Source organism: Mustela lutreola, chromosome 1 (genome assembly GCF_030435805.1).
Source record: "Mustela lutreola isolate mMusLut2 chromosome 1, mMusLut2.pri, whole genome shotgun sequence".
Taxonomy (NCBI): Eukaryota; Metazoa; Chordata; class Mammalia; order Carnivora; family Mustelidae; genus Mustela; species Mustela lutreola.
In genome coordinates, this window is record NC_081290.1 from 151,046,603 (window position 1) to 151,074,022 (window position 27,420).

Genomic DNA, 27,420 nt, shown 5'->3' on the forward strand with positions numbered 1-27,420 from the left:
AGCAAGTCGGATGAGGCAATAAATTGTTCCTGATTTTTAAAGGGCTTTGAAATCTACCAAAATCCTATAAAAAAGGTAGCTCAGGGATTGGCACTAGCCCTGTCTCCTCCTCGCCCCGTCTCTCAGCACCTAGACAACTTCTCCTTTCAGAGGCATTGTCCGGACAACACAAAAACCTTCAAACCACTATGCTCTCTTGAACTGCATGGGAGAATTCTCTTCACAAAGAACATCCAGGAAACATCGAACCCATTTTGCTGCCCACAAAGTCTACCGCGGAAGCTATGTAGTTTAGACAAATTTTCGTTACACAGGGATTTCCAGTGTCTGTTGTCATGTTGTCATGGGACGGCTGAGCGGTTGGTGAACGTGGGGACAGAGCTGGGAGGAGGAGAGGCCTCCTTCCGCTCTCTTGGCTGTTGCTTCATCACAAGAGCCCCTTCCCTGGCCCGGATACCCTGTGCATCTTACACAATAAGCCCTTTGAGGCCCAGCAATAATTTGCAGATTAAATGTCTCCTGGAAAACACATCAGTTTACAAATTACCCAGGAAAAGCCTGCAGGCCCAAGAGCTCTGTGGGATTAGTCACACCCTAAATAAATAAAGAAGCCAGTAAAGGAAACTGACAAATACAGAACAGGCCCAAGGTAACCCACACAAATGCGTACATAGGCTCAGGAAACTTCAAACTCTGGTGGGTGCTTTTGCCAGGGAGTTAGGGCTATTGTTCAGTCATGGGAGAGCTCAGAAAATAAGAGTAGGGTCATTAAATCAACAGCGCTGGATAGGGATGGCCGGTTAACCTGCGAACCAGCCCCGCTGTTTGCCATGTCAGAGCCTGGAAATCCCACTCTATGCACCAATCGTCACTTTTAGCTTTAGAATTGATATCTGAGGACTTAACGTGTGGCCCCAAGACCAGGAGCGGTCAGCATGACCTTGGGAGCTTCTTAGAAATCAGAGGTCTGCGTCTGCCCAGACTTGAACCAGAATCTTTTAAAGAGGATCTCCATGATTCACACACACATTCAAGTCTGAGGAGCCATTCTCTAGATGAGGTCTGTAATTCCACATAGCTGTTTCCACAAGCTCCCAAACAAAGCCCTGGGATAACTAAGCAGGGTAGGGTGCTCTGCCCCCCATTGTTGGGGTCAGAAAAAGGAAACAGTAGGGTGACATTTTATCTTGAGGAGGCAAAGTCGGGATCAGAGGCCAGGTCTTCTGATACTCAGACACTAGGGGCTGCTTAAAGGTGATATTATTGGGAATGAGTAAGTGGAGATTTTATTTTATCCTCCTCATTCATTCATTTGTTCATTCATTCATTCAACATATATTTGAGGGTTTATTCCAAGCTCAGCGCTATTCTGGGTGTTTGGACTACATCAACAAACAAAAAAATGATGGAACAACAATAAAAATCTCTGCCCCACAGAACTAACTTTTGAGCTTCTGCATGTTTATTTGCAGTAATATTAATAGAAGGACTAAGTTCAGGCTCCCCTCAGAGCCTCACACAGAGGTAACGAGGACGGTTTATCCATTAAGAGAAAATATCTCTTAAGAGATGGGAAAACTCAGAAAGATTAAGTGACTTGTCCCATAATGTCTAAGGGCTAGACACCATGACCCAGGCCTCTGAGCTGCAGGCAATCTGGGACTCGTGCCTTATGGGAATGCAGTGCCCAGCACGAACACCAGGCCAAGGGTGGCAAACTGTGGGCCACTTCGGCCCACTGTCTGCTTTGGTAAATAAAATTTTATTGGAACATAGCCCCACCTGGTTGATTATGTTTTGTCTATGGCTGCTTCCCTGCTACAAGAGTGGAGTGGAGTAGTGAGAGAAACCATTGGCCCACAAAGTCTAAAATACTTACTTATCTGGCCCTCTCATGTTTGCTGACTCGTGCACAAAGCCTTCTTTCAGTATTTGGGTTTTGTCTTAGAGGTAATAATACGACTGAAAGTGAACACTCCCGGTTCCATTCCTTGCGCTCTCACCTACAGACCTGTCTGCATCTGTGCCCAACCTCACGTCTTCTGTCTGTCTGTCTCCCAGAAAGATTTTCTCTGCAGATCCAAGACTACCTCCCAGCTGGGCTAGGTTGGGCTCCTGCCCTGTCTTCCTGGACCTCCTTCCACCCATCACCTGCCCTCTACTCCATCTGCATATCTTCCCTCTTCCACCATTCCAAATTGAAAAACGCCTTTAAGACTCTCCCACATGGTGCTTTCCTTGCTTTTTTCCCCGGAGAAACAGATACTTCGATGATTGAGCCCCGTCCAGGGAAACTTCCATGGTGCCAGACCCCTAAGAGAAGGGCCAGAGATTGGAAGCTTCTTGTATTCTACTAGGGAGGACTCAGGTTAGGTGGGCACAGACGTTCCTTCCTTCTTTCCTCCCTTGTCCCCCCGCCCCCCCCTTCCTCCCTCCCATTCTTCCCACCCTCTCGCATTTAGCCGGCACCCATGAAGTCTGAGTCACAGTCCTGGCTTTGGGAACGGTGAAGGTAAAGCCCTCAAGATGTTCTCGCACACATCAGAGCTCAGGAGGTGCCATGATAGAGACAGGAGGCCAGGGGAGCTCGGAGTAGGGTGGGGCTGGAGTCCCCAGCAGAGCCCCCCCCTCAGGAGCTGATGACTGGGCCGATTTTTAAAAGCTGAACAGGAATTAGCTAGATGAAGAAGGGGGGGAAGGCATTCCAGACCGATCTCGGGAAGATAAGGAACCAAAAACAGCCACGGGAGCTCAGAGGACACAAGTGTCCCTGTGTGGCTGGGGGGTGAGAGGGAGGTGGGAGGCAGAGGAGGAGGGGTCTCATTTTAAGAAAGGACTCTGGCAGCCAAGAGGAGGGAGATGACAGGAGCTGGGCTGGAGGTGGAGGTGAGGAAGTAGCTGGTGGGGGGTCATGGCCACCCCTGCACCCGGCCTCCCAACACAGAACGGAGAAGCGAGCACACAAGCCCGTGCTCTGTTTGCTGCTTGACACACGTGATCTCATCGAGCAAGTGCCACAATCCTTCTAACCTGGAAAGGCTCAAGCTGGGGGAGGCGATAAAATCTACTCCAGGCCACCAGCTGGAAGGGGGAGCCTGGAGATTCTAACCTGGGTTGGACCCACAGCCCGAGCTCCTAACCCCTGCTCTACCCTGCTTGGGCTCCTAAGGCAGGAACACCGAGAACAAAGAGCAAGGGACAGAATCAAGGGACACTGGAGAGTCCTTACCAGATGCTGGTAAAAATCTGTGGGACCCGGGAACTGGCCACATGAAGGGGTGGGGAGAGGGAGAGAGTGGGATGGGGGACAAGCCAGCACTCTTGGTGGGCAGGGCAGGAAGCACCCAGAGGGCACAGAGAGAAGCCAGGCCATGGAGGGAGGGGCCAGAGCTTGGGAGACTGAGGTTGGGGATGGGCAGTCCCGGATTAGGAGTCGGGCCCTAGTGGGAAAGAGGGCTGTGGTCAGAGGGGTAGCCCAATCTGAGGCACAGCCCCAGGGCTGCCTGGAGAGGTGGCACCCCTTCCTCCCTGCCCCCATAGCCACCATGGCACGAGAGCCCTTCCCATGCTATTGGGAATCAGTAAATACACCTTCCCTTCTTCCCCTCTATGCTGTGTGTGTTGAGGCTGGAGAGGATGGTTACTAGGCTTGTGTCCCAGCATGAGCCTAGTTCCCACCGAGGGGAGGTGCCTAGAAGCTGCTGAGGAAGCAGGCAGAGCAGTCTGGCTTCGGGCGAGGACTCAGAGGAGCCGAAGCTGGGTCAGCCCCTTCTCTTCTCCCCTGTGAGCCCATTCATAACACCTGGCCAGCCTACCTGTCGAGGTCTGAACATCACATAAGACTAGATCGTGACCGGGAAACAACAGTGCAGGTGTGATATGCGCCGGCAAGGGAGTCTGACTTTGCACTGACTGGTTTAAAGTGATGATTTCAGGAGCGTCTGGGTGGCTCAGTCCGTTGGGAAGTGAGCTCTTGGTTTTGGCTCAGGTCATGATCTCAGGGTTGTGAGATCGAGTCCTGCACTGGGCTCCTCGCTCAGAGGGGAATCGGCTTGAGATTTTCTCTCTCTCTCTCTTCCTCTCCCCCTTTCCCCCTCAAATAAATAAATAAATCTTTGAAAAAAAATTATAAAGTGGCAATTTCAGGGCTTCTCCACATGTCACATGCTACAAAGGTCAAGGGGGGGAGGGAAAGAGGCCATGCATGGGTCTGTTTGGGACGAACACCGCCCAAGACATAACGACCTGTCTTGGCTTCTCTGAAAGAGTTTCTGCCACTTCTTCCCTGACAAGGTTGGACTTCCACTCACTAAGAAGGAGTCCTCACTGAAGCCAAAAAGGGAAAGCAAGTTCCTGTTCCTCTTGTAAACAGAGAGGGCGTTTTTCCTTGAAGAAAGCAGGCGGCAATCCGGCCCAAAGCTTTCAGTGGGAGGAAAGCGCTGCCTCCCTGTGGGCTGGCCTCCCGAGGAGCTGCACTCTGGGAGCTCCCCATGCGCCCTGGCCTTGGGCTTGGGTGGAGAGGCCAGGACGGGCGGGGTGAAACAGCTGCTCTCTGCCAGCTGTCACAACAGATTTCACCCAGAGTCACTTTCAGTCACTGGGATCGTCTCTGCCTGCTCGGAGGGCGGTAACAAAGTACCATTGACTGAGCGGTTTCTCAACAATAGACGCAGGTCTCTCGCCGCTCTGGAGCTCAGAGTGCCAGCTGACCGGGGGTCTGAGGGGAGGCTCTCTTCTGGGGTGGAGAACGGCTACTTCTCTGCGTATCCTTGGGGAAGGAGGAAGAGGGAACTCTTCGGGGTCCCTTTTATGAGAAAGCAAGTGCCATCATGTCATGACCTGATCGCCTTCCAAAGACCCCACCTCCTCATTCTGTCACGCTGGGGGTTAGGATTTCTGTCTGTGGATTCAGGGGAGACACAAACATTCAGTCTGTAACAGTGCCTGAGGTCTCTGGGCTGAGATTCTGAATCAGAGGGGCAGCAGCCCCTAGTGGGAGGAGGTGAATGCTGACTGAGGAGTGGAGAGTGCCACGTGGCTCTGTTTCTCTCTCTGGAGATAATGCGTCCGACCCTCCCCTCATGCCACATTGCCACATGGTGAGTCCATTTAGTCACCGGCATGGTGGGTCGGGCAGCCATGATGTCGGGCAAGACAGGGAACATGCTGCTTCCCTCCATGACCCAAGGAGGCCCCCACGGCCGCGCCAGCTGTTCCTCCACAGGTCACAAGGGGGACCTGGCAACTGAGTGCTAGTGGATCATTCCAAATCCTTCCCCACACCTGTCAGAACTGTCCTCCTGACAGGTGAGCAGGAACATTCCAGGTCCCAGGGGACTTGAGCTGGAAGGCACATCACAGAGTCTGCAAGCCCTTTTAAGTTACAGACAGGGAGGCCAAGACCCACCTGTGCGCCATGCATGTGGGACTGTTGTTTTAGCTGGGAGTCCACACAGCTTTCTTGCAGTTTAAGGTCTGATGGAGGAAGAAGCGTGTGTGAACGTGAATTTTGTATTTGAGTGTGGAGGTGTATGTGGTGCCATGGATGTTTAGCACATGTCGGTAGGTGTGTAACGAGTGACCCCATTTTATGTGTTGCTCAGGCGGTGCTCACAGCAAGCAGGCCGCGGTACAGAGTGCTCTGTGCTCAGCTGTGTTCCCTCGAATTTCTGTGTTGAAGTCCTAAGCTCCAGCACCCCCGAATGTCACTGTGGAGATAGGCCCCTTAAAGAGGTTATTAAGGTAGGGGCGCCTGGGTGGCTCAGTGGGTTAAGCCGCTGCCTTCGGCTCAGGTCATGATCTCAGGGTCCTGGGATCGAGTCCCGCATCGGGCTCTCTGCTCAGCAGGGAGCCTGCTTCCCTTCCTCTCCCTCTCCCTGCCTCTCTGCCTACTTGTGATCTCTGTCTGTCAAATAAATAAATAAAATCTTTAATAAAAAAAAAAAGGGGTTATTAAGGTAAAACAAGGTCATTGTGGGGGGTTCTAATCCAAGATGGCTCTGTCCTTAGAAGAAGAGACACTGACACACACAGAGGGAAGACCTGGTGAAGACGTAAGGAGAAGACGGGCACAGAGGAGCCGAGAACAGAGGCCACGGGAGAAACCAAACATGCTGACATCTTGACTGTGGACCCTCCAGCCTCCAGAACTGTGAGACATCAAATTTGTTGCTTCAGCCCCACTGGCCTGTGCTATTTGTTACAGCGGCCCAGAACACTAAAGCAGAGAACTGGCTTGAGGGACACACACGGTGCCATGGATGGGGACTGGAGCTGGGCAGAGCTGTCCTCCTCAAAGCGGGAAAGGGATGGATGGTTCAAAGGAGCCATCTGCCCAGAGGAGGTCTGCACCCCTCCCTCACAGTGTCTTGTACCATCGGCAGGAAGGGAGGCGGGCTTGAGCATATTGAAAGGAAAGCAACCAAGATGGTGAAGGCTTTCAAAATCCCGTCACATGAAGACGAGACAGAGTTACTAGAGATACTCATCGGAAGAAGCAAAGACCCAGAGGCGGTCAGGGACAGCCCGTGGAATGATGAGAGCCCGGCCTCCTAAGCCACCTGCTAGGGTCTGAACCCAGGGTCTGCTATTTGCTAGCTGTGGGACCCAGGGCAAGTTATTCAACTTCTCTGTGCCTCTGCTTCCTCATTTGGAAAATGGGGATGATATCTTTATCTACTTCCTAGTGTTGTAAGGGTTAAAGGAGTGAATATTTGTAACATGTTTTGGACCAAGCCTGGACCACAGTGGGCACTATATAAGTATCCAACACTCGCTGTGCACCATCGGAAAAATGTAACAGAGCGAAGTGGGAGTGGATTTGGACCCGAGACGCCGGGCTGAGCATGAGAGCCCACAGGGGAATCCGACAGGAGACAAGAAATAAAAGGAGGTCAATTCAAGGAAAGGAAGAATGTTCTAATAAACAGAACTGTGTGAGGATGTGCCAGCTTGCCTGGGGGACAGCAAGCCTCCCACTGCAGGAAGTATGGGGGACAGAGGCCAGGTGCCCCCTGCTGGGACTGCTGTGGGGGGCACTTGGGCTCTGGGAGGAGACTGACGAAGACTCCTGGCCCTCTCCCCGGGTCCTTGTCCGCCAGAGGGCTTACCTTGCCCGAACCGCGCTGTCCTGTACACCTCCTCCACACCACGGAAGCCCAGCATGCGGCACACCACGTCGCCGTCCTTCTTGTCCCAGCCGTCGTCACACACGGTGCCCCAGCGCCGCTCGTGGTACACCTCCACGCGGCCCTCGTGTGGCCCGGAGCCATTCACCAGCCGGATCATCACGGCTTCCACGCTACCTGCTGGGAGCGGCCCACCGTCACTGCTGTGCTCTGGACACTCCTGGGGCCGCCCGGGAACCTGCCCTGCTTTTCCTCTGACCCCCCGCTACACCCCCCACACGGGCCAGAGGGGACTCAGACCAAGACCAGAACAAACCCGGCTAGGTCTCCCCTGGCCCCCGATCGGCCAGCTTCTCTCTACCTTTCTTTTCTCCTTTTAATAGACTTCCTTTTGGGGGACACCTGAGTGGCTCAGTCAGGTAAGCCTCCACCTACCTCTCTGTTGTCGCTCCAATCATGATCTCAGGGTGGTGAGATCGAGCCCTGCATGGGGCTCTGTGATCAGCGTGGAGTCTGCTTAAGATTCTTTCCCTCTCCCACTCCCTCCCCTTCGGCCCCGCTCCCTGCTGAGGTGGGTGAGCCAGCTTGCTCTCAATTAAATAAATACATAAATAAACAAATACATACATACATCTTTTAAAAAAAGATAGACTTCATTTTTTTCAGAGCAGTTTTAAGCTCCCAGAGAAATTTCCCATCTCCCCTTTGCCCCTACACAAGCAAGCCTCCCCCCACTATTAGGAGCCCACACCAGAGGGTCGTATTTGTTATAATCGGTGAACCAACCCTGACACGTCATTATCACCCAGAGTCCACTGTTTACCTTAGGGTTCCTTCCTTCTTGATGGACATTCTATGGGTTTGGACAAATGTCTAAGGACATGTATGCAACCATTACAGTATCCTACAGAGTAGTTTTATTGCTCCTCTTCCTCCCTCCCCACTTCCCAGCCCCTGGTGGCCCCTGGTTTTCTTACCCTCTCCATAGTGTTGCCTTTTCCAGAATGTCTGTCATACAGTTGGAATCACACAATATGGAACCTTTCCAGATTGGTTTCTTTTACCTAGTTGTATGCGTTTAGGTTCCTCTATGTCTTTCTCTGGCCCGATAGCTCATTTCTTTAGAACCCTGAAGAATATCCCATGGTCTGGATGGGCCCCGCTTTATGTATTCATTCACCTCCTATAGAACATGTGCCTCCAAGTTTTGGCAATTATGAATAAAGGTGCTTTAAACCCTCCTGTGTAGGTTTTTGTGTGGACATCAGTTTTGAACTCATTTGAGTAAATCCCAAAAGAGTGTGATTGCTGGATTTCTATCCACCTTTTGAAACCTGGTGACCAGTAGTCATACCTGCCAGGGAGGAGAGGACAGCGGGAACACAGAAAACCAAGGGAAGATCCAGACTCTCCCAGCAGGTGGCCTTGCTGTATAGCCCAGTAGCTGGGGACGTCCCCACGAAGTGTCTCAGCCCTGAGTCCTGGCATTTGTGCCTACTTTCCCACTAGGCTGTGAGCATGAATGTGTGAAGCCAGACATACATGGGTGTGAATTCTGTCTCTGCCACTCCCTGTCTGTGAATGGGGGACAGTAGTTCCTCAAATCTAAGTTGCACTTTTTGGGGCACCTGGGTGGCTCAGTTAGGTAAGCCACTGCCTTCGGCTTAGGTCATGATCCTGGAGTCCTGGGATCAAGTCCCACATCGGGCTCCCAGCTCCACAGGGAGTCTGCTTCTCCCTCTGACCTTCTCCTCTCTCATGCACTCTCTCACACACTCCCCTCTCATGCTCTCTCTCACACACTCTCTCGCAAATAAATAAATAAAATCCTAAAAAAAAAAGATGTCCTTTTCATAAGGCACATCACTGTTGTATGTGCTACTAGGAAGGAAAAAGTTCTACCAGTGACAGTGGCAAGTTACATCGATTGTGAGATGCTTCCAGACTTCAGCGATTGAAATTGTGTGTCACAGAATCTGTGAGAGGTGGCCACAATCCATGAAGAGCTCAGAATAGCACCTGGTACATAGAAGGCTCTTCTTTCTACCTGAATGACCTTAAGAAAGACACACCCTCTCTAAGGGTATGTCACAACATGGGGACAACAGGTAGGGCTATTGTGTAGCCCACATGAAACCATATGGAGGTGCCTGGGGGGCTCAGTTGGTTGAGCGTTGGACTCCTGATTTTGGACTCATGATCTCGGTGTCGTGGGACTGAGCCCCACATAGGTTTCCATGCTCAGCACAAAGTTTGCTCATTCCTCTTCCTCTGCTCCTCCTCCTGTTCATGCTCTCTTTATTTTATTTTATTTAAATTCAATTATTTAACATAGAGTGTATTATGAGCTTCAGAGGTAGAGGTCAGGGATTCATTAGTTGCAGATGACATCCAGTGCTCATTGCATTACACGTCCTCCTGAACGCCCATCACCCAGTTACCCCACCCCCTACCTCCCCTTTCTTTCTCTCTCTTAAAATAAATACATAAATAAAATCCTGGAAAAACTAAATGAAGTCATGTGTATAAGGCTCGGAGCATGGTGCCTGGCACACTGTAGACCCTCAGCAAACCCTAGGCTGCTCCTCCATCTCTTGTGGCTGAAACTCCATCACCTTCATCTATAAACTCTACTTAGCATAGAGCCTGGCTCTAGGAAATGAACAGTAAATGTGCTACATGGATGAATGAAGACTCGTTCCTTTGCAGGATGAAGCATTATGTTATTTCTCTAGGGGGCTACCTGGGGGACTCAAAGAACACTGTAGCAGCTGAAACAAGCCTTAAGATCATCTCAAAACCAGGGAGGGTCTGGCAGGGAGGTCACAGTGTCGGGCCATTCATACTGCTAGTGTCAGGGTCTCAGAGCAGGCCAGGCAGAGTTCAGGGTGCCAGGTCAAAATAATAATAATGCTGTTAGTGGGAGCTCGGTTCCCCTCATGTGTCTTCTAAGGCCTTTTCACCATCCAGGGGTGGGGTAGCGATCGTCATCCCTCGGGGACCAGAACTTCCTCACTTGACAAGATATCGGAGTGGTCGTTAGGTCTTAAATCTAGTCACACATCAAAATCATTAAGAATGGCTGTGAAATGCAGATTCGTGGGACCACTTGGACCTACTGGATCAGTAGGCGGGAGTCAGGGATCTGTAATTTTTAGAGATGTCCCCCATGATTTCAAGGTATTACATGTACGTGCACAGGCATCTGGGAGTGACGGGAGTAGATGATCTGTAATGTTTTTTCCAGCTCCAGTGTTCAGTGATTCTAAGGCCAGGGAAGAGGTGCAAGAGGTCAAAGTTGTCTCTTTTTTGTTTTTCCTTTTGCAGCCAGAAACCACTTAGGACACATAGGGCACGTAGGGTGGTGGTGAAATCACTGTACCCTGACACGGTGACACGTGAGTGCCATGATGGCAAAAAGACCCTTATGTGAACTGCCAGAGAAAACAGCAAATCCCATCAAGCTCCCTGCCCAGTAAGTACTGCACTCTCAGACCATTTTTTTTTCTTCTGTTTTTGGCCAGGTGGGCTGGGGGATCTCCCCTTCCGATGACTGTGACTTCATAGGCCCCTGGAGGAGACGGCAGGATTGATAAACCCCACTTCTGTACCACATGAGAAAGGACAGGAGTTAGAATTGGCCACAAGTCTGTTATGTGCTGCCTGGACTGGGGAAACCCCAAGAATATTCTGTACAGGGGAACCAAAGAAGTCACCAGAAAACCACAGCATTCTCAAGGCGCTGAAAGATCACAGATGGATGACTCTGGAAGGCTTCTTGAAATGTTAAATGGCGTTTTCTACACATCCTTCATCCTCGACCATACTCCTCATATGGATTTGTTGAAAACACAAGCTCATACCAGGCTGTCAAGGCTGAGGAAGGGCAAGTGAACACAGGAGTCCTAGAGAAGGAAAACACGGAGAGAAGCTGGAAGGCAGAGACTGAGTCTGACACAGAGAAACTCCCCAGGGAGCGGTAATGACAGCTAAGCTGGAGGCAGCAGCAGCAAATGAGGCCTGGCCCCTGGCTGGGGGCTTGCCCTGGGTGGGTTGGCCGAAGCTGAGATGTCAGCCCTGATTTCTCACAGACCTGCCTCGCCTCTGTCAGCAGCCTGTTACGGTGGCAGTGAGCCACGCCAGGCCAGCCTCCAGCAGAAGCCTCAGTGTGGGGTCGTAAGTAGAAGAGAGAAGTGACAGGAGAATGTTGTGGGTCTCAGAGCAGGCACAGTTCAGGTGTCAGGTCAAAATAATAGGAAGAGGCCACCTGCGACCCAGGAAGCCAAGGCTGACGTTCAGAGTTCCCCCATATCCTCCCTGCTCAGAATTCACTTCACTTGACTGAATTCACTTCATTCATGTCTTTGTTTAGAAAAACAAATGATGGGTGCCTGGGTGGCTCAGTGGGTTAAGCCGCTGCCTTCGGCTCAGGTCATGATCTCAGAGTCCTGGGATCGAGTCCCGCATCGGGCTCTCTGCTCAGCAGGGAGCCTGCTTCCCTCTCTCTCTCTCTCTCTGGCTGCCTCTCTGTCTACTTGTGATTTCTCTCTGTCAAATTAATAAATAAAATCTTTTAAAAAAAAAAAAAAAAGAAAAACAAATGACTAACCATCTGTTAAAGACTTGGTCCTGTTCTAGGAGCTATGGATATATGCTACCCTCAAGGACTGGTATTTTATTTTATTTATTTTATTATTTTTTTATTATGTTATGTTAGTCACCATTCAGGACATCGTTAGTTTTTGACGTAGTGTTCCATGATTCCTTGTTTACGTATAACACCCAGTGCTCCATGCAGTGCTTGCCCTCTTTAATAACCATCACTGGACGGGCTGGTATTTGAGTGGAAAGACTAGCGGTAAAGCTGAGGGCAGGGGGAGTAACTATGTCCAGGTAATAATGACTGCATGGACAGGAATATATGGACAGGAATAATGACAGAAAGGGGACAGAGAATGAGAGGAGGTGCTATGTTGGTTGAGGAGACAAGGAAGGAAATGGAGAGCGAGGTGTTATGCCATCTTAGGTAAGGAGATAAGAAAGTGAAGAGGGGCACCGGGTGGCTCAGTGGGTTAAAGCCTCTGCCTTCGGCTCAGGTCATGATCCCAGGGTCCTGGGATCGAGCCCCGCATCAGACTCTCTGCTCAGCGGGGAGCTTGCTTCCCTCCCTACCTCTCTGCCTGCCTCTCTGCCTACTTATGATCTCTGTCTGTCAAATAAACAAATAAAAATCTCTAAAAAAAAAAAAAGAGCCTTCCCTGAACCACAGCTCCAACACCCACTTTATGACGTCACAGCCCCTTCTACTCACTCATTCACTGATGGCTTCTTCTGGTGGGATGGTCCTAGGTTCTGGACCCCAGGTCAAGGCTATTGGTACAATGACTATACATTCCCAATGAGAAAATAAGGATGTGGTCTGTCATATGATATGGTGGGTACTGGAAGAAATCTGGAAAATGTCATCTGGATGCTGAAATATTGGAATTCCCAGGAGTCTTCGATGTATATGGAAGAGGCAAAAGAATACTTGGAAACAGGACAACTTCAAAAAATTAGACACATGTGGTAACCATAATTACCACATGAGACTCGCAGCATCAATTTCAAGGCTGTCTCTCTGGTTTATGCCCCCACATTCTGCATAAGCCAAGCAAAGTTGCGGCCCTGAGGACTACCTCACCCCCCAGACCCGAGGTTGGCTCCTTGAACCCTGGAACCTGTCCCCTGTAACTTTTTCCCAGATTCAGGGTTTCTCCTCACAATGGAGGCTGAACACAGTCACCCGCTCATGGGATGCGGCATGCCCCAAAAGAATTAAAATGATTCTGAAATCCACATGACCTCCCCTGGACTCATAGAAACGAAACAAAACGAAAATTCTGTCCTAGTTCCGTCTTGTAGAACTTGACACTCAGGCTGGTTTTTGCCTCCTTTTCTTTCATGTAATAAAAGCTCAGCTCTGTGGATAATTTCCTTGGGAAAACCACAGGCTGAGATTTGATCTGATTATGCTACAAACTGCCCCAATGCAGGGCCTTGGACTGTCCCAGGGGCTGTTCCGTGGACAGTATCTCTGGCCTCCCAAGAAGCGGCAGGGGAGGCCACAGGCAGGCATGGCCACAGGCCTGAGCGGCCACTTCCTACAAGGCTTTGGGGAATCACCAAATGACTGCCACAGGGCCCCCCTTTCTGGCCTGGGAAGGATGTGATGACTCGGTGTAAGGTTGGGGTTTCTGTGGGCAGAGGGTTTGAACTCTGCCTTTTCCCAGCAGTTTCTGCCCCAGGGCAAAGCTTTCCCACCAAGCAACCAGCCAGCCCTCGGAAACACTCTGACACAGACGTGTCAGCCCCCCACAGAACCAGACGTGGTGCCTGAGAGGCGGTTTCAGCCTGGTTTGTGACCCCCACCCAGGACACTTCTTGTAAGTCTGGGGAGCGAGTGTCTTCCTCAGACACCCAGAGTGGTCCACGAGGAGTATGTGGGGCCACTGGAGGTCAAGGAGATACCTCTCTGCATATGATAGGAAAGGAGAATGGCAGGCAGACATTTTGGATGGTACAAAACTCAGGCACGCCTAGGCCAACAGAAAGAGGGCTCGCCCCAGCGGAGGGCAAAGGGTAAGAGTGCTCCTGGCGACCGCAGGCTTTGGTAATTGCGTGTGACTCCTTTAATAACTGCCTTTGCATTGTCTGACAGGCTCCTTGACCTCGTTCTTTTTAAAGGTTTTATTTTTTTATTTGAGAGAGAGAAAGCATGAGCAGGGGGAGGGTCAGCGGGAGAGGGGGAAGCAGACTCCCTACTGAGGAGGGAGCCTGACATTGGGCTCATCCCAGGACCCCAGCATCAAGACCTGAACGGAAGGCAGAAGCTCAGCAGACTGAGCCACTCAGGTGCCATTCCCTATACCATTTACCTCTTTCTTTATAGCCCACCTCAGGGGGCCCTGAAAAATCCTTCCTGAGCAAAATGAAAACCAACAACCCCACTGAAAACCCTGCCCCCTACCGATCCTTACGTGGATATCTGATTTTCATTCACAGAGGGAACCCTCTGAGTTCTCTTGTTCTGGGGTCTCTACCCCGCAGACTGGACCCCACCTGGATATGTGCCCATGGCTTGCAAGCAGAAAGGGCAGTCATGACCACAAGTTCTTTGCAAAAGGAGCACACTCTGGAAAATCCGAGGTCAAGGGAAATACCAAGGAACTGTTACTCATCCAAAACCTGCAGGACAACCTGGAGAGTTTTCTGACTTGAGAGCTTGGCCTGGTCCCTGGCCCAGGAAATCTTGGGCAGAGCGTCTCCTAGTACAACCCCAGAGCAGAGACATCCAGATGTTTACAGGATCAGACCTCTGTGTCTTTTGGCCCTGCTGCCAGATTTGGAATCAGAGGTGCTCCTCTTTTACATAGAGAAGCAGACAGAGAAGAGTGCTTTCAAAAAAGCTCATTTCGGAAGTGGTGACTTCTTTGTCTGGCTGTGTAAGCCCAGGGGAGGAAGCTCACGAACAGGAACCTAGGGCAGAAGACCAGCTCTCTCCATCTGGGCAGCCTCCCTACCCTCTCCCAGATCAAAAGGATCAAGCATTTCTCCAACAAACTTTCTAAAGCATCGGTAGTGCTAATCTCTGCTTGGAGCTTTCTGCCTAGCTGCAGCTCCAGACCATAGAACCCACCTCCTCATTTCCTGACCTGCTCTACTGACCCTTATCACCCAGGCCACCGCTGGGACCTGCCACGAGGCCCTGGTCCATCCTCCTGCAGGAGGACTCCAGATCCGCTCCAGTCCTGGCCTGGCCCCTCCATCAAGGGGCAGGGGTGCTGAGGCACAGATGGGGTCAGAGCGTGGAGAAGAACAAGCCATGGTGTCCGGACTGGGGATCTTTACATACTCTGGGGCTATCTCTAGCAATGACTTCTCCAAGCTTAGTAGGGGCTACAGACTACTGCAGAGAGCTGCTTTTAATCACATTGTCTCAAACGATGGGGAAGCCTAGAATTTGCCAGCTGCCGGGGACTTGGAGATCACACCATGCAAACTGTTTGTGTGATACTTGAGGATACAGAGGCTCAGAGAGGTGATGGATCTGGCCCATGGTCATCTCATAGCTGGGAGTAAGTAGAAGAGCTGGGACATGACCTTGAAACTCAACCCTTGAGCCAATTCTCTGTCTATACCATTCTTTCTTCATTTTTCACGAGATCACTCATTCTTTCTGAGCTCACTGGGGGCCGGGGGGGAGTCCCCTGATTCTGCCTTATGACTCTGATGCGAGATGCCTTTTGATGGAGAGTCACATTAAAAATAATTCCTTTAACCCTTGAATTATAATGCTTCTACACTCAATTCGTAGGAACAGTTTGGCTTCTCCTATGCCTTATGGGAGGACCAAGAATGCGGGGATGTCCTTGTGAAGTGCAGCAACTGCCGAGTTTGTATTTGAAGATGACCGTGTCTCTGTTTCCAGGGTAGGGGAAAGAGAAACCAGCCTTAGCTTTTGAGAACGGTGCTAATATTTACTGAACCCATGGTGATTCCACCTTCTGTGCACAGATTTGGGGTGCTGAAGATGCATTATGTTTACTAGCTTTTTATACATGTCTTCATCAATGTATGTATTTCTCTTTTTAATTATTCATTTACTTATCCATCCAGATGAATTTCTGGAATCCGACCATCTTCCAGAATTATACTAGGGGCTAAGGATGGATTAGTGTCATCTTTGCCCTTAAACCTGACTAACGAACTGATGGTCTACAACGGATAAGAGCACAGAACATCAGAGCTGGCAGAGGCCTCCCGAGTCCAAACCCTCACCTAGAGATGAGGGAACTGACATTCAGAGAGAAGAAGGAACCAGCAGTCACCGGGACATCAGATTCCTTTCTTTCTAGATCACTGCTCCTTCCAACACAGACCATTTTCAGTACCGCCTAAGCCATAACACAGTTAGCTGGTCTGAGGTTACACCAGTAACCAAGACGGTGGCAGGCTGACACTCCCCAGACTGGGGCACTGTTTGAGAGAGCTCAAGCAAAGCCTGGGGTCTCTGAGAATTATGGAAACACAGCCCATGTTCCCTTGGGCAGAGAAACGGGGCTTTGTTTGTCCATGATCCCTTGATACTTAATATGGTGCCGGGTTGGCTGAAGATGCTGATTCAGTGTCGAGTGGGATGGAGGGCAGATGGGTTGATGGACGCATGAGTTTGCTAGTGGGTATGATTGGAATCCCCAGCTGAATGCCTCATGTTTCTTGCGTCTCTCTGGATCTTTCCTGTATCTCTGCTTCTAGTACCTTCAGTGCCTGACTATGCAAAATGGGTCTGTGCCCATCCACGGATCCCATCAGCTTGGGCAGGAGTGGTGTTACCCTGGGATAGAGGCCATGTGCTCTCCATGCACACACCGACTGGGGGCCCTGGTCCTGGGTTGCATCTACTTGGGCTGTCTTGTAGACATCTTGCATCTACTTGTAGACTCCCTACTGTTGCTCGATCTCTAAGTACTGACCCAGTCCTGAGGACACAGAGGCATATACCCATGCTTCTCCTCAGGGCACAAAAATGCTACAAGGCGATTCCAGGCCATCCCTGCCAGCACCATGAGAGATCCAAGACAAGTGGTGTGGTGTGGTGAGGAGGAGGAGAAGGAGGGGACTGATGAGGGCTAATCAAGCCACAGTGCTAATGTTCTTAAGTCTAGAGGCACTAAGATACTTTTTAAAGATACTTGACAGTCTTTACCTGTCATACCCGCTGTCCAGGGTTGTTAAGGGCACATCACTGACAAAGACTCTCTGCTTGACCAAACCCTAGGCAGGCTCCTAGGAGGCCTCAACTTTGACCCATGAGGTCTTGAACGAAAAAGAACATAATTACTAACAGCTCAAGGCCATATCCCTGGAATGACCCCAGCCTCCTTTAACGTGCCTGCCTTAGAAAACTCAAGGCTTCCGAAAGAATTTACTGTTTGTTCCAGGCAACACCTGAAGATAGGGCCCCATCTCCCAGGCTCTGTGGGAGGGAAGGAGCCTAACTTGGATAAGAACCAGTTAGCAAACCCAGATGGGTTTTCTAGGGACCCACCTCCTTCCTGCTTTTTGTCATTTTTCACTTTTCTGACTCTTCTGAATCTCCACTCACTCACTCCCTCTTCACTCGTTCTCTCTTTATTTATTTATTTTTTTTAAAGATTTTATTTATTAATTTTTTTCAGACAGAGATCACAAGTAGGCAGAGAAGCAGGCAGAGAGAGAGGGAGAAGCAGGCTCCCTGCTGAGCAGAGAGCCTGATGCGGGGCTCGATCCCAGGACCCTGGGATCATGACCTGAGCCGAAGGCAGAGGCTTTAACCCACTGAGCCACCCAGGGGCCCCTCGTTCTCTCTTTAAATCACCCCATCTCTTCTCTACACGTGGAAGTTGAATTCAGTTCACACTGGCCTCTTCTCTATTGCAAGAATATGTTACTAATTTAAGATCTGTCCTGACCACTTTAACTAGCATCCGGCTTTGTTTAACTCTCACATCAGATGCGATAAGACTGGCATTAGACAAGGCCAAGGTGTACGTCACACTCCCTGCCTGCGAGCACTTCCTTACACATGGGTAATGCCATGAATGACTAGTCTGGTTCAAGACCTTGGACCTCCTTGAGGATGATTAGCAGGACCACCCAGATTCCCTTAGGAATGTGAGTTGGGGGGATATGGAGATAAATGATCAGAAGCAACCTCAAGGCACTGAAATTAATAAGCCACATTGGAGATGAGACATAGACTGAACCCACAAACCCCAACTGCTGTGGCCCCCAGAACTGCCTTGAATTCTGGATGACCTTTGCATCCTAGACTCCACAAGGCCTGTTTGTATTATGATTCGTGATCTTCCAAAGTCTTCCCCAGTGGCCTTACTATAAGCCGCCATTACTTGAAGTGACCCAGTGAGTCTGGTCCTTGCTACCAAAGATGCCCAAAGAGAGAACCTGGACATGCATCAGTAAGGCCTGGTTAGCTACTTGCTTCTTGGGTGCTGGGTGGATATGGGAATTAGGATGGAGGAGAATACAGTGGTGATAATCCCCGAGGGGAGGCAACAGGGGAAAGTAGAAAGAGCCTGGTTCTGGACTCAGGAACAGGGTTCGAATTCTGGCTCCACTATTGGCCAGATCCAACCTCTCTATACCTCCTTCTTCTTAAAATGGGTATAATGGGGGTGGTTGGGAGCCACATCACATGTGACGACCTTGGTACATCAGGGGCACCCGTCACTGGGAGGCCCCCCGCTCCCCACCAACTGGCTGTCCCATACTTTGCCCAGCAACTTGTCGTCAACCCTGAGGGTCTTCATGGGTTGCTGAGGAGGGCTGGTAGACAGTCGCCTGAGCTGGGATCATAGCCTTGAAAGCTTCTTTGCGAAGTCAGCCTGCTGTGTGGGGAGTGGGGGCAGGGGGGCTCACCCCTCCAGTTGGATTCATCTCCTGACTTCCTCTGCTCTCCCCAGAGCTCAGTTCCTGGCTTCTTAGTATATTAAGGGAGGGGGATAAGGGGCGTCAGCAGCAGTCTGACTCCTGCTGTCAGCAACTTTCTGCTCACTAATGCGAGCTGAATGTGACTCTTGAAGCAAAGCAGCTTCAGAATGGTCCAGGAATGCAGCACTCTGGCTGAGGCTGCTCTGGGGCTCCAAGCACAGACCTTACAAATCTAATAGGTGGGGTTTTGCTTCTCGAAACAAATGTTTCTTTGCTCTCTTTGCCTTATAAATATATACATAGGAAAAGCAATTTCCCAAAGCAGGCTGGGTCTAGTCCAGATTCGCCTGGCTCTGAATCCTTGAACCCCAGAACTGGAAAGAGCCCTGGATGTCAGTCTTGAACCTCTGATCCCACTTTAAACACAGGAATCCTCTCCACTCCGTACCGGTCTTGACAGGGGCTCGTCCTGCCTCCCGTGGGAGCCCGTTCTAGGAGTTTACAGCCAGGATCTGTTTTCATTTACAGCGTGCTGGCATCTCTGGATGGCTCCAGGGGTTTTCGTCCAGATGACTCCCTACCTTGTTTTCCTCTATATGCTTCGGGTTTCACAGTTATTGGGAAGCAAAAGGCAGAATATCTTCCTCTTTCTCCGGCATTGCGTGAGAGCACAACCGAGGGAGTGGTTTCATCACTGGGTCCCTCAGCAGGTCTGAGAGGACAGTTTAATTAAGGACACCTTAATTAAGAGGTTGCTGAATGGCCAGTGGCTGCCATCTCATAACCAGTTTCCAGGGCTGGGCGAAGCTTAGAAATGTCTACTGCCCGTGGAGCTTGTCTGCCTCTGGCTCAGAACTGCCCCAAACCCAAATACGGCCAAGCCATGCTCTAGACAGCACCCCTCCACTCCCCCTCGGAGATTTCAAATCAAGGATGGGCTCTGAAGGGAACTAACACATACGCAGGTCCTGTGACATGCCAGACGCCATACACAGTGATTCATATGTGCATTCTCTCATTGATTCTTCACGACAGATCCATGAGCTTATCATGGATCTCATGTCATAGAGGAGAAAAATGCACCCAGAGAAGCCAAGCAATTATCCCAGGGTCGCACAGCGGCTACCAGGGAGAGCCAAGGAGAAGAGCAAAGGCCTTTCATTTTCAAACCTCAAAGCTGACTACCAGGCTAATACTTTAGACAAAATTTAATGACTGCTGTCTTCTTACAAAAAGTGCCTTTCACCTACTACCCAGCAGCCCTACGGGGTCTGCAGGAATTAGTGTCTTTAAGAGTAACGGCAGGAGCCTTGGTGTTAAGGTGGTTCTAAGACCTGGGCTGCAGGTAGGAATCATGGGGGGGGGGGTGTGTGCTTTAAAATCTAGCCCTGCGGGGGCTTTGAGCAATTCTTGGGTAATATCTGTGCACCTGGGGTAGAGAAACACTGCATGAAGGACTGATCGGGGATCAAGCCCTGGCTACACAGCTTATCAGTTGTCGGTCCTTGTAAGACACATAGGAATCACCTCTTCCAGGAGGGCTTCCCTGATCTGTCGCCCCAATACACGTTCCCCACATATTAGCAATATTATACCGTCATTCCCTCTTTCAGGTCTGTGTGTACTCATCAGGGTAAGCTCCGTGAAAGGGAAAGCTGTTCAGCACCCTTGTGGTCCTCATCTGTGGGAAATGTGGTCGGTCCTCACTTGTGGGCACAGGGCTTAACCCCTTGTACTGAGTGAGTGAGTGATCGGGTGTATGAATGGGATTCACAGCTTTCTGCTGGGCTCCAGGAACAGAACTGGGCTGGGCTCTGGGAGACCCTGCTTGGCTGTGCATCAGAAGGGCCCCCTGGAGCCCAGGGCACTTTGCTTCTAAAGACTAGAAGAGGAGGAAAACCCAGCCTGAGTCCGAAACATCACAGCTCTCTTCCGTTTGTTTATCCTGCCTTCTAGGCCAAAGCAAAACAAGTTAAAAGAAAGGAGGTTGTGTGGAATAGAAATAAACACACGGGGCTGGGAAAATAGGCTCTGATTTTCTGCAGCTGCAGAGTAGAGCCCCGGGGATAATTTGGACCATCTGCCCATTAAGGAAGTTGAACTTTTCTTTCTCTTGTGAAGAAAGAACTCCCCGTGGCCCCCGCCAGCCCTCAGCACAGGGGATCTGCACCCCACCTCCCCGAGGTGGGGGACGCTGGGCTCCGACCTTCTCTAGACAGGACACTGCTCTCTGCCCTGACATCTGTGGGAAATGTGGTCCTTATGGGAAGGACAGAAGCCATCCCACAAGCAAACTAAGGAATTTCTGGTCAAGCTTTGCTGGAGGGCATCACTTTTAAAATGCGGTCTGGCCTGTGGGTGTGTTTTATAAAATGTTACTTCCCAGTGGTAATCTGCTCTTAACTTAATATGGTGCTTGTGCCTCTTCAAAGCACTTTTGTGTCCCTGGTTTCATTTTGATCTTTGCAGCCCTCCCCTCAAGAGGGTGGTACTTATAATACCCATTTTCCAGGGGGGGAAGCTGAGAGTCAGGGAAGGAAGTATTACACGATAGACTGGCCACACTAGGGTCTGTCTCCAACCCCAGGGGCATACTTGGGGCTCTCATGGGGTCCTTGGGCCTTTGCTTTGTAGAAAGAGCAGCACAGATACTCCCAAGTTAGCACTGAGCTTAGTACACTGGATTTTTTTTTTTTTTAAACTGTTTTTAACGTTGGTCTTCCCAACTCTGTTGCCTGTTCTTTTGGAAACTGGAGCTAGTCTGGTCTGATTTTCTTTCTCCGATGCCTTGCTCATGGCTGCCCAGCTCCTCATAGAAGTTCACTCTGATGTGTCAAATTTGATGATCAAATAATAAATGCTTTTCCCACCCAGCCCTGAACCAGGAGCTCACCCCATCATAGTGGGAATGCCTAGAGGGGGATTTATGGGAATTTACTGGGCAGCCCAGTGGAGAGGTAGAGTTCTTTGCCCTGTTTTTGCTCTTGGGCATCTCAAAGGGCAGTGAAGGGTCAGTGAGTGGCAACAGGCCTTTAGGAGGAGAAAGAAATGCAGTTGATCTGGGAGAAAGTTAAAACCACTGAACTCTCATTTTATCATGCCTGTAGCTGTAGGAGGCTCCAAAGTTTATATGGCATTCCTCTAAAGTCTTTGTGGACCTGCCACCTTTACCTCCAGGTCCCCTGTCCAGGATGGGTGGCCTTTGTTAAAAAGGTACTTTCCCCTCTGCCCTCACCCACACTGTTCCCACCCTGCCCTGTCTCCTCTCTCAGTTCCATTCTCCTTCAAGTTCAGGGTCTGAGAGTCCTTGGCTGGGATGCTTCCCAGCGCTGCTACTGTAACTTCTTGAAGGCAGAGCCTGCCTCCAGCACCATGTATACCTCTTTCTAGATTTATGACCTCGGGCGAGTAATCTGACCTCTCAGCAGAGTTTCCCCATCTGGTCCATGCTTTAGAAAGTTATTCAGAAATACATGTGAACTCCGTGACTGGGGTGCTTGATTCTCAAGAAATAGTTGAACTCAACCTAAGACCCAAGGATCATGCTGGGGGTAGAAGAGAATGGGGGGGGGGGCAAGGACGGAGGCCCTGTGGCAAGGGACTGGCCCAGCATTTGAGTCATTGAGGAAGCCAGCCGTGACCCCCGCCTCTACACCACACCATCCACAAGACCTCCCAGGATGTCCACAGGCCTGGCCTCCTGCTTTCATCTTCTCTTTCTCCCATCAGAACTCTACAACAGTGAGCTTTCGGAGACAGGCAGAAGGCCAGGACTCAGGGAAGTCCCCCTCGATAACTGGTTCCAAGGACACCCCAGCGGTGTTCACCATTGTCCAAGGGCAGGACGGGAAGCAGAGCCATGTATTTAATACAGAGGCGGCTATGGCTGACTCAGTGACGTCACAAAGCCCCCATGCAGACCTCCCAGGTTCAATCTGCAGGGCCTTGGGCAGGCTCGACCTCCAACATCTGAGCAGGGAGAGCAGGGGGGGTGGGATTAAGAACAATTCCTAAGTTTGTTTGAGCTGCTTTCTCCATAAACAGTTCAACCACGCCTGGTTTTAATGTATGCCTCAACTGAAAACTTCTTCATACAAAACCCACATCAAAGACCAGAACTTCAGTTCTTCCATGGTTCCAAGGTGGTGTTGTTACAGAAAATTCGCTGTTCACCTTCAGCCTGAGGTCTGTATTACAAAAAGAGTTTTCTTCACAGGCATCTGGGTGGCTCAACCGGTGAAGCGTCTGCCTTCAGCTTAGGTCATGATCCCAGGGTCCTGGGATCGAGCCCCATGTCCGGCTTCCTGCTCGGTGAGGACTCTGCTTCTTCCTCTCTCTCTGCCCACCCCCGCATGCTCTCTCTCTCTCTCTCTCTCAAATAAATAAAATATTTAAAAAAAAAAGTTTTCTTTGGGGCAAATCCCAGAAATCACCATGTGTTTGCCAGGGAACTGGGAATGCCAGTCCTTGTGGGGGCTGCTTCTAGACTCCTCTTGGAAGGACAAAGACAGCAGTGTCAGCTAAATGTGGGTAATAAGAGCAACAAAGACAGGGCATGTGATGCTCCCTTGCTCTCTCACCATGAAACAAGTAGGTGCTTCGGGAACAATCGACCTCTGCTGGCAGTATGAAAGAGCCCCACGCATGGTCAGTTAGAAGGAGCAAACCTTCCCAAATTTCATTGACACACCTCATCCCAAATTCCTAACATTAGCTGCAAACCAGGGCTTGCTTCTGTTCCAGCTCGCCCTTGGCAAGGGCCCTCGGTTGGGTCCTGCTTTCACTTAGCTTGTCTGCAGAATTGGGGTACAGTTGCCCCTTGAACAACACGGGTTTGAACCACGTGGGTTCACTTATACGCAGGTATTTTCCAATAAATACAATACCATTCCGTGTATATATGTTTATTCTCTTCCTTATAATTTTCTTTTCTCTCACGTACTTTATTATGAGAATAGAGCTTATCGCGAGCTTGCTAATGACCTCTTAGCACCCTTCTGCCTCCCAGCGAGCACTCATTCCTGCAGAGGGGCTCTGTTTCTCCTCACCCAAGCAGGTTTTCCTCACCAGACCCACATTGCAGCTCTTACTGGCTCCCCTTTCAGAAGACACCAATAGCTTCCATGCCAAGCACTCCAGCACTCGCAGGCAGCTGCCCCCCAACCACCCCCCACCACCCCCACTCTACCACCTGGTTTCTTAAAGGAGCCAGATCTTTTGTTTTTTCCAGGCCCTCCTGAATTGATTTTAAGCCAGTCACACCAAGGGCAGCACGGATTAATCTAAATTGAACTGTTTTCTGCACATAGCGATTTAAAGCTCTCCTGGAAGGGGTCACTAGGAAGCTTTCAGGAAAAGTCGGTAGATTTGTTTTTGGAAGGCTTAAGATAAACTCTTGGCAAACCAGAATGTCTGGTAGGCCAGATCCAATCCTCTGCAGAGAATAGGAGGCTAAAAAAAGAAAAAAAAAAAAAAATGAGGACATTGCTGTAGGGGAGGCTGAGGGCCTGGCCTCTGTGCTGCCTTGCCAGTGGGGCCAGAGGCGACTTGGGTCTCAGGCTTGTTACTCTGCAACCTGTACTGCTCCTCTAGAGCTCACGTCTCATCTTCTCCGGAGGACTTTCTAAAAGGGGAGCAGCTCCACCAAGAGAAGGAGCAAGAGGAGCGGAGAAACGTGGACTTGGAATATGGACTTTTCCAGGGGGAGGGAGAGTCTGCCTACTGTGATCCTGGCCTTGGTCTCAGAGTTGAGGTTCACTGCAGATGGCTGAGGCTTCATTTTCATGACCTTGACTTGTGACCCTTTGGTCCCAGCTCCAGTGTGCTTCTCCGCCTGGCCAGTCACCTCCTGTTGCAGCCGTGTCACTCCCTGCTTACACCCATTCTGGCTTCCCAATGCCCAGAGGTCAACCCTAAACTCCTGACCACTCACCCCCATATACCTCTCAGGCCATAAATCTCATCTCACCAAACTATTTGGGTTATTGGGCAATGCTCTCCTGTTTCATGCATGGTTCTCTTTACCTGGAATACCTGGGCCTTCCACACCCACCTGTTGGATGCCATTTTGTCAAAGACACCTTATCAAGTGATTCCCATAGGAACAGGCAGGATTCACCTCCATATATAACATCTACGATAGTCCTCACCACAAGCCACTGTGATCGTGTGTTTGTGAGTCTTTCTCACGTGCTAGACAGTGAGCTCCTCAAGATGAGGCCAGACCTGACTCCTCTTTGGTTCCCCAGCGGTCAGCCAGTTCCTCAGTACCAGTTTGCCAAAGAAGAGAATAAAGCAATGCTCTCCTCCCTAAATGTTTCCTTCTTGTCACGTTTCTGTCTTTTCTTTATGATGGAAGTGAGGGAGGTCGATCTGTCTCACTTCTTGTCCCTTCCATAGCCTGTTCCACACCAGCCCATTTCTGACCCACGGGCTTCTGGCCTTTGCTGTCTCTGTCATTCCTGCTCAGTTTCTATCCTATTCTCTCATCCATACAGACAGGTCCTGGTTGCTCATTTCTGGCTCTCTGGCGCCTCCCATTCTGCCTCAGCCTGGACTGAAAGCAGGGTTTGCCGTGGGACACCTTTTCCAAGTAGACCCTGTGTCCCTATGTATTTTCAGTCACTAGACATAAACTTAGGGGAGGAGACACTTGACTATCTCCACACACACAAACTTGTCCCCATCTCCACACATGCATCTGTCCCACCCACGCTGTGTGAGGATAAAGAGAAGGAAGGAAGGGTTATGCGACCTGAACGGGTGTGTGAGGGAACAGAGCCTGCTGTGTGCCGGTGCAGCCGTGGATGTTACATCAGGCAGGCCCGTGGGCTCGGGTGACCCAGTCCGAGGGAACAGGGGAAGCAGGCCAGGGCAGGGCTTTGCTGGTAGATGCAGAACCCCCAGTGTGAAAACTGGGCTCTGGCCTATTGTGGAGCCACAGGTGGTCAAGGTGTGGTGAAAGTAAGCAAACTATGAGACAGGAAAGAAGAGCTTCGAAGTGAGAATTAGCACTTGCATATCAAACCCACTGAAAATAGACAGTGGCCCACAAAGACTCCAAGCTGTCAAAGGCCAAAGAGAATAAAAGGTAGTCCCAGGAGGCAGCAAAGGATGGAGAGTGGGCTCAAGGTCTGACAGGCCTGACTTAGAAGCTGGCTCTGTCCTTTATGAACTCTGGTGACCTTGGGCAGCTTCCTTCTTCCCTACCATTAGCCTCCCCCTCCCTCGAAAGCGGACAGAGCCATGTCTCCTGAATAGTACTGTGAAAAGTTAGGGAAATATTGTGCACAGAAACTTGACTCCTCTCCGTTTGAGTTACATGGCTGAGAGTAGTATTATGTGAGTGGTTAATTTTTCTTAGAAATGCGGTTTACTTTTAGAGTGTGTTGTTGCTGTGGTGTTAACGTTGTATAAGAAATTACAGATATGTACGCAGTTACGTTAATAAAGAAATGTATTTGCATAGAAAAGGTCTAGAAGCTCCGTCTCTACTGGCCAACAAGAATGCTAACTTCAGGTGCCAAACAGATTCCCCGGGCACCCTGGGGCAGCTAAGTGTAAGTGCAGGCATGGGAAGAAGGGAGTTCATGCACTCTGAAGGACTCTTTGCATTCCTTATTCTAACACAGAGACGGAAATATTTCAGCAGCTGTGGAAAAAATTGCCCAGAAATCACCTCCCAGTTAATTTCTTTTGAGCTTACACTATACAACAGGGGGCTCACGGCTCTTCCCCCCCCTGCAAACTTACTTCTCTAAATACTGAAAACACGTTACAGCGTGTTAAATATTTTTCAGGTTTTCTGAGATGCCACTGAGAACTATCAGCAAGCACTGACTTAGAATTTACCCCGGGTCATTCTGCATATTTTTTTTTCCACGGGAAACCAAATTGAGGAAAAGTTTTCAAACAATTGGAACTTATATCCTGCTTTAAATTCATGCTGTGAGACTTAAACAAAACTGGATCCTTAACCCGCCCCTGAGCTGCAAAAATATTATTTATTTTTCCTGTAAATGGACCATATATGAGAGTAAAACAAATGTCTTTCTGTCTTGAGATATGTATATGTAACTTTTTTTTTCCTGGCCAAATTCCCAAAAGCCAAACATCTAACCGAATGACTGATATCAGCCTTACCTTAAAAAAAAAGAAGAGAAAAGAAAAGAAAACTTGACCTCTTATAAAGCAGAAATCAGGAGATCTGGATTCTAGACTCAGTCTGAACCATGACCTGGCCATGGAATGTGGGGATTCTCTCCAGCTCTCCGTTCATGGTCCCTGTTCAATGAACAGGGGGTAGGGGAGTTGGTGGGGGGGGTGCTCTGGAACAGGAGAGGAGTCGGCCTGAAACCCCATTTGGCTCTAGAATCATATGACTCCAGATCAAAGCATAGGTAAACAATCGCAAGATCCTATTCTGAAAAATATTTTAATATTGACTCAAAACACGGTCCCAAGAAATCCTCTGTAACGCCCTCGTCAAAGGAAAGCCCCCAGTTTCAGATTCTGACCTGTGGGGTGTGTAACTTGGGTCCCTCATCAATCCCTTTATGTAGTAATATCCCCACCTGCTGGAACTTTAGGTTTTTACTGCTAAAGGTGGGAGGTGTTTGGTAAAGCTTCCCCAGACCGGGTTACCTGAGGAAGGTTCTTCCTCCACCGTGTTCCTTTGTGGAGGAGGCCAGAGCTCTGGGGGTGCGTCCTTTCTCCCTCCTGTTAGATCTTATGGTGGGGCTGCCCTGGGCTCTGGGAATGACAGAACCTCCCAGAAGCGGGTACTCAGTGCTCATCAGAATTTCCACACTTTCCTGAAAGA

General features: G+C 50.1%; 1 protein-coding gene across 3 annotated transcripts in view; it reads right to left on the bottom strand.

Moving 5' to 3' along the window:
• SCARA5 (scavenger receptor class A member 5) overlaps positions 1–27,420 on the bottom strand; it is a 120,151-nt gene that overhangs the window by 3,694 nt on the left and 89,037 nt on the right. For 2 of the 3 annotated variants that reach the window (XM_059176623.1, XM_059176614.1), the window contains exon 8: positions 7,110–7,307. In XM_059176623.1, coding sequence (XP_059032606.1) covers positions 7,110–7,307 — 198 coding nt within the window. The remainder of the gene's footprint in view (positions 1–7,109; positions 7,308–27,420) is intronic. The other variant, XM_059176630.1, reaches the window with a different exon arrangement.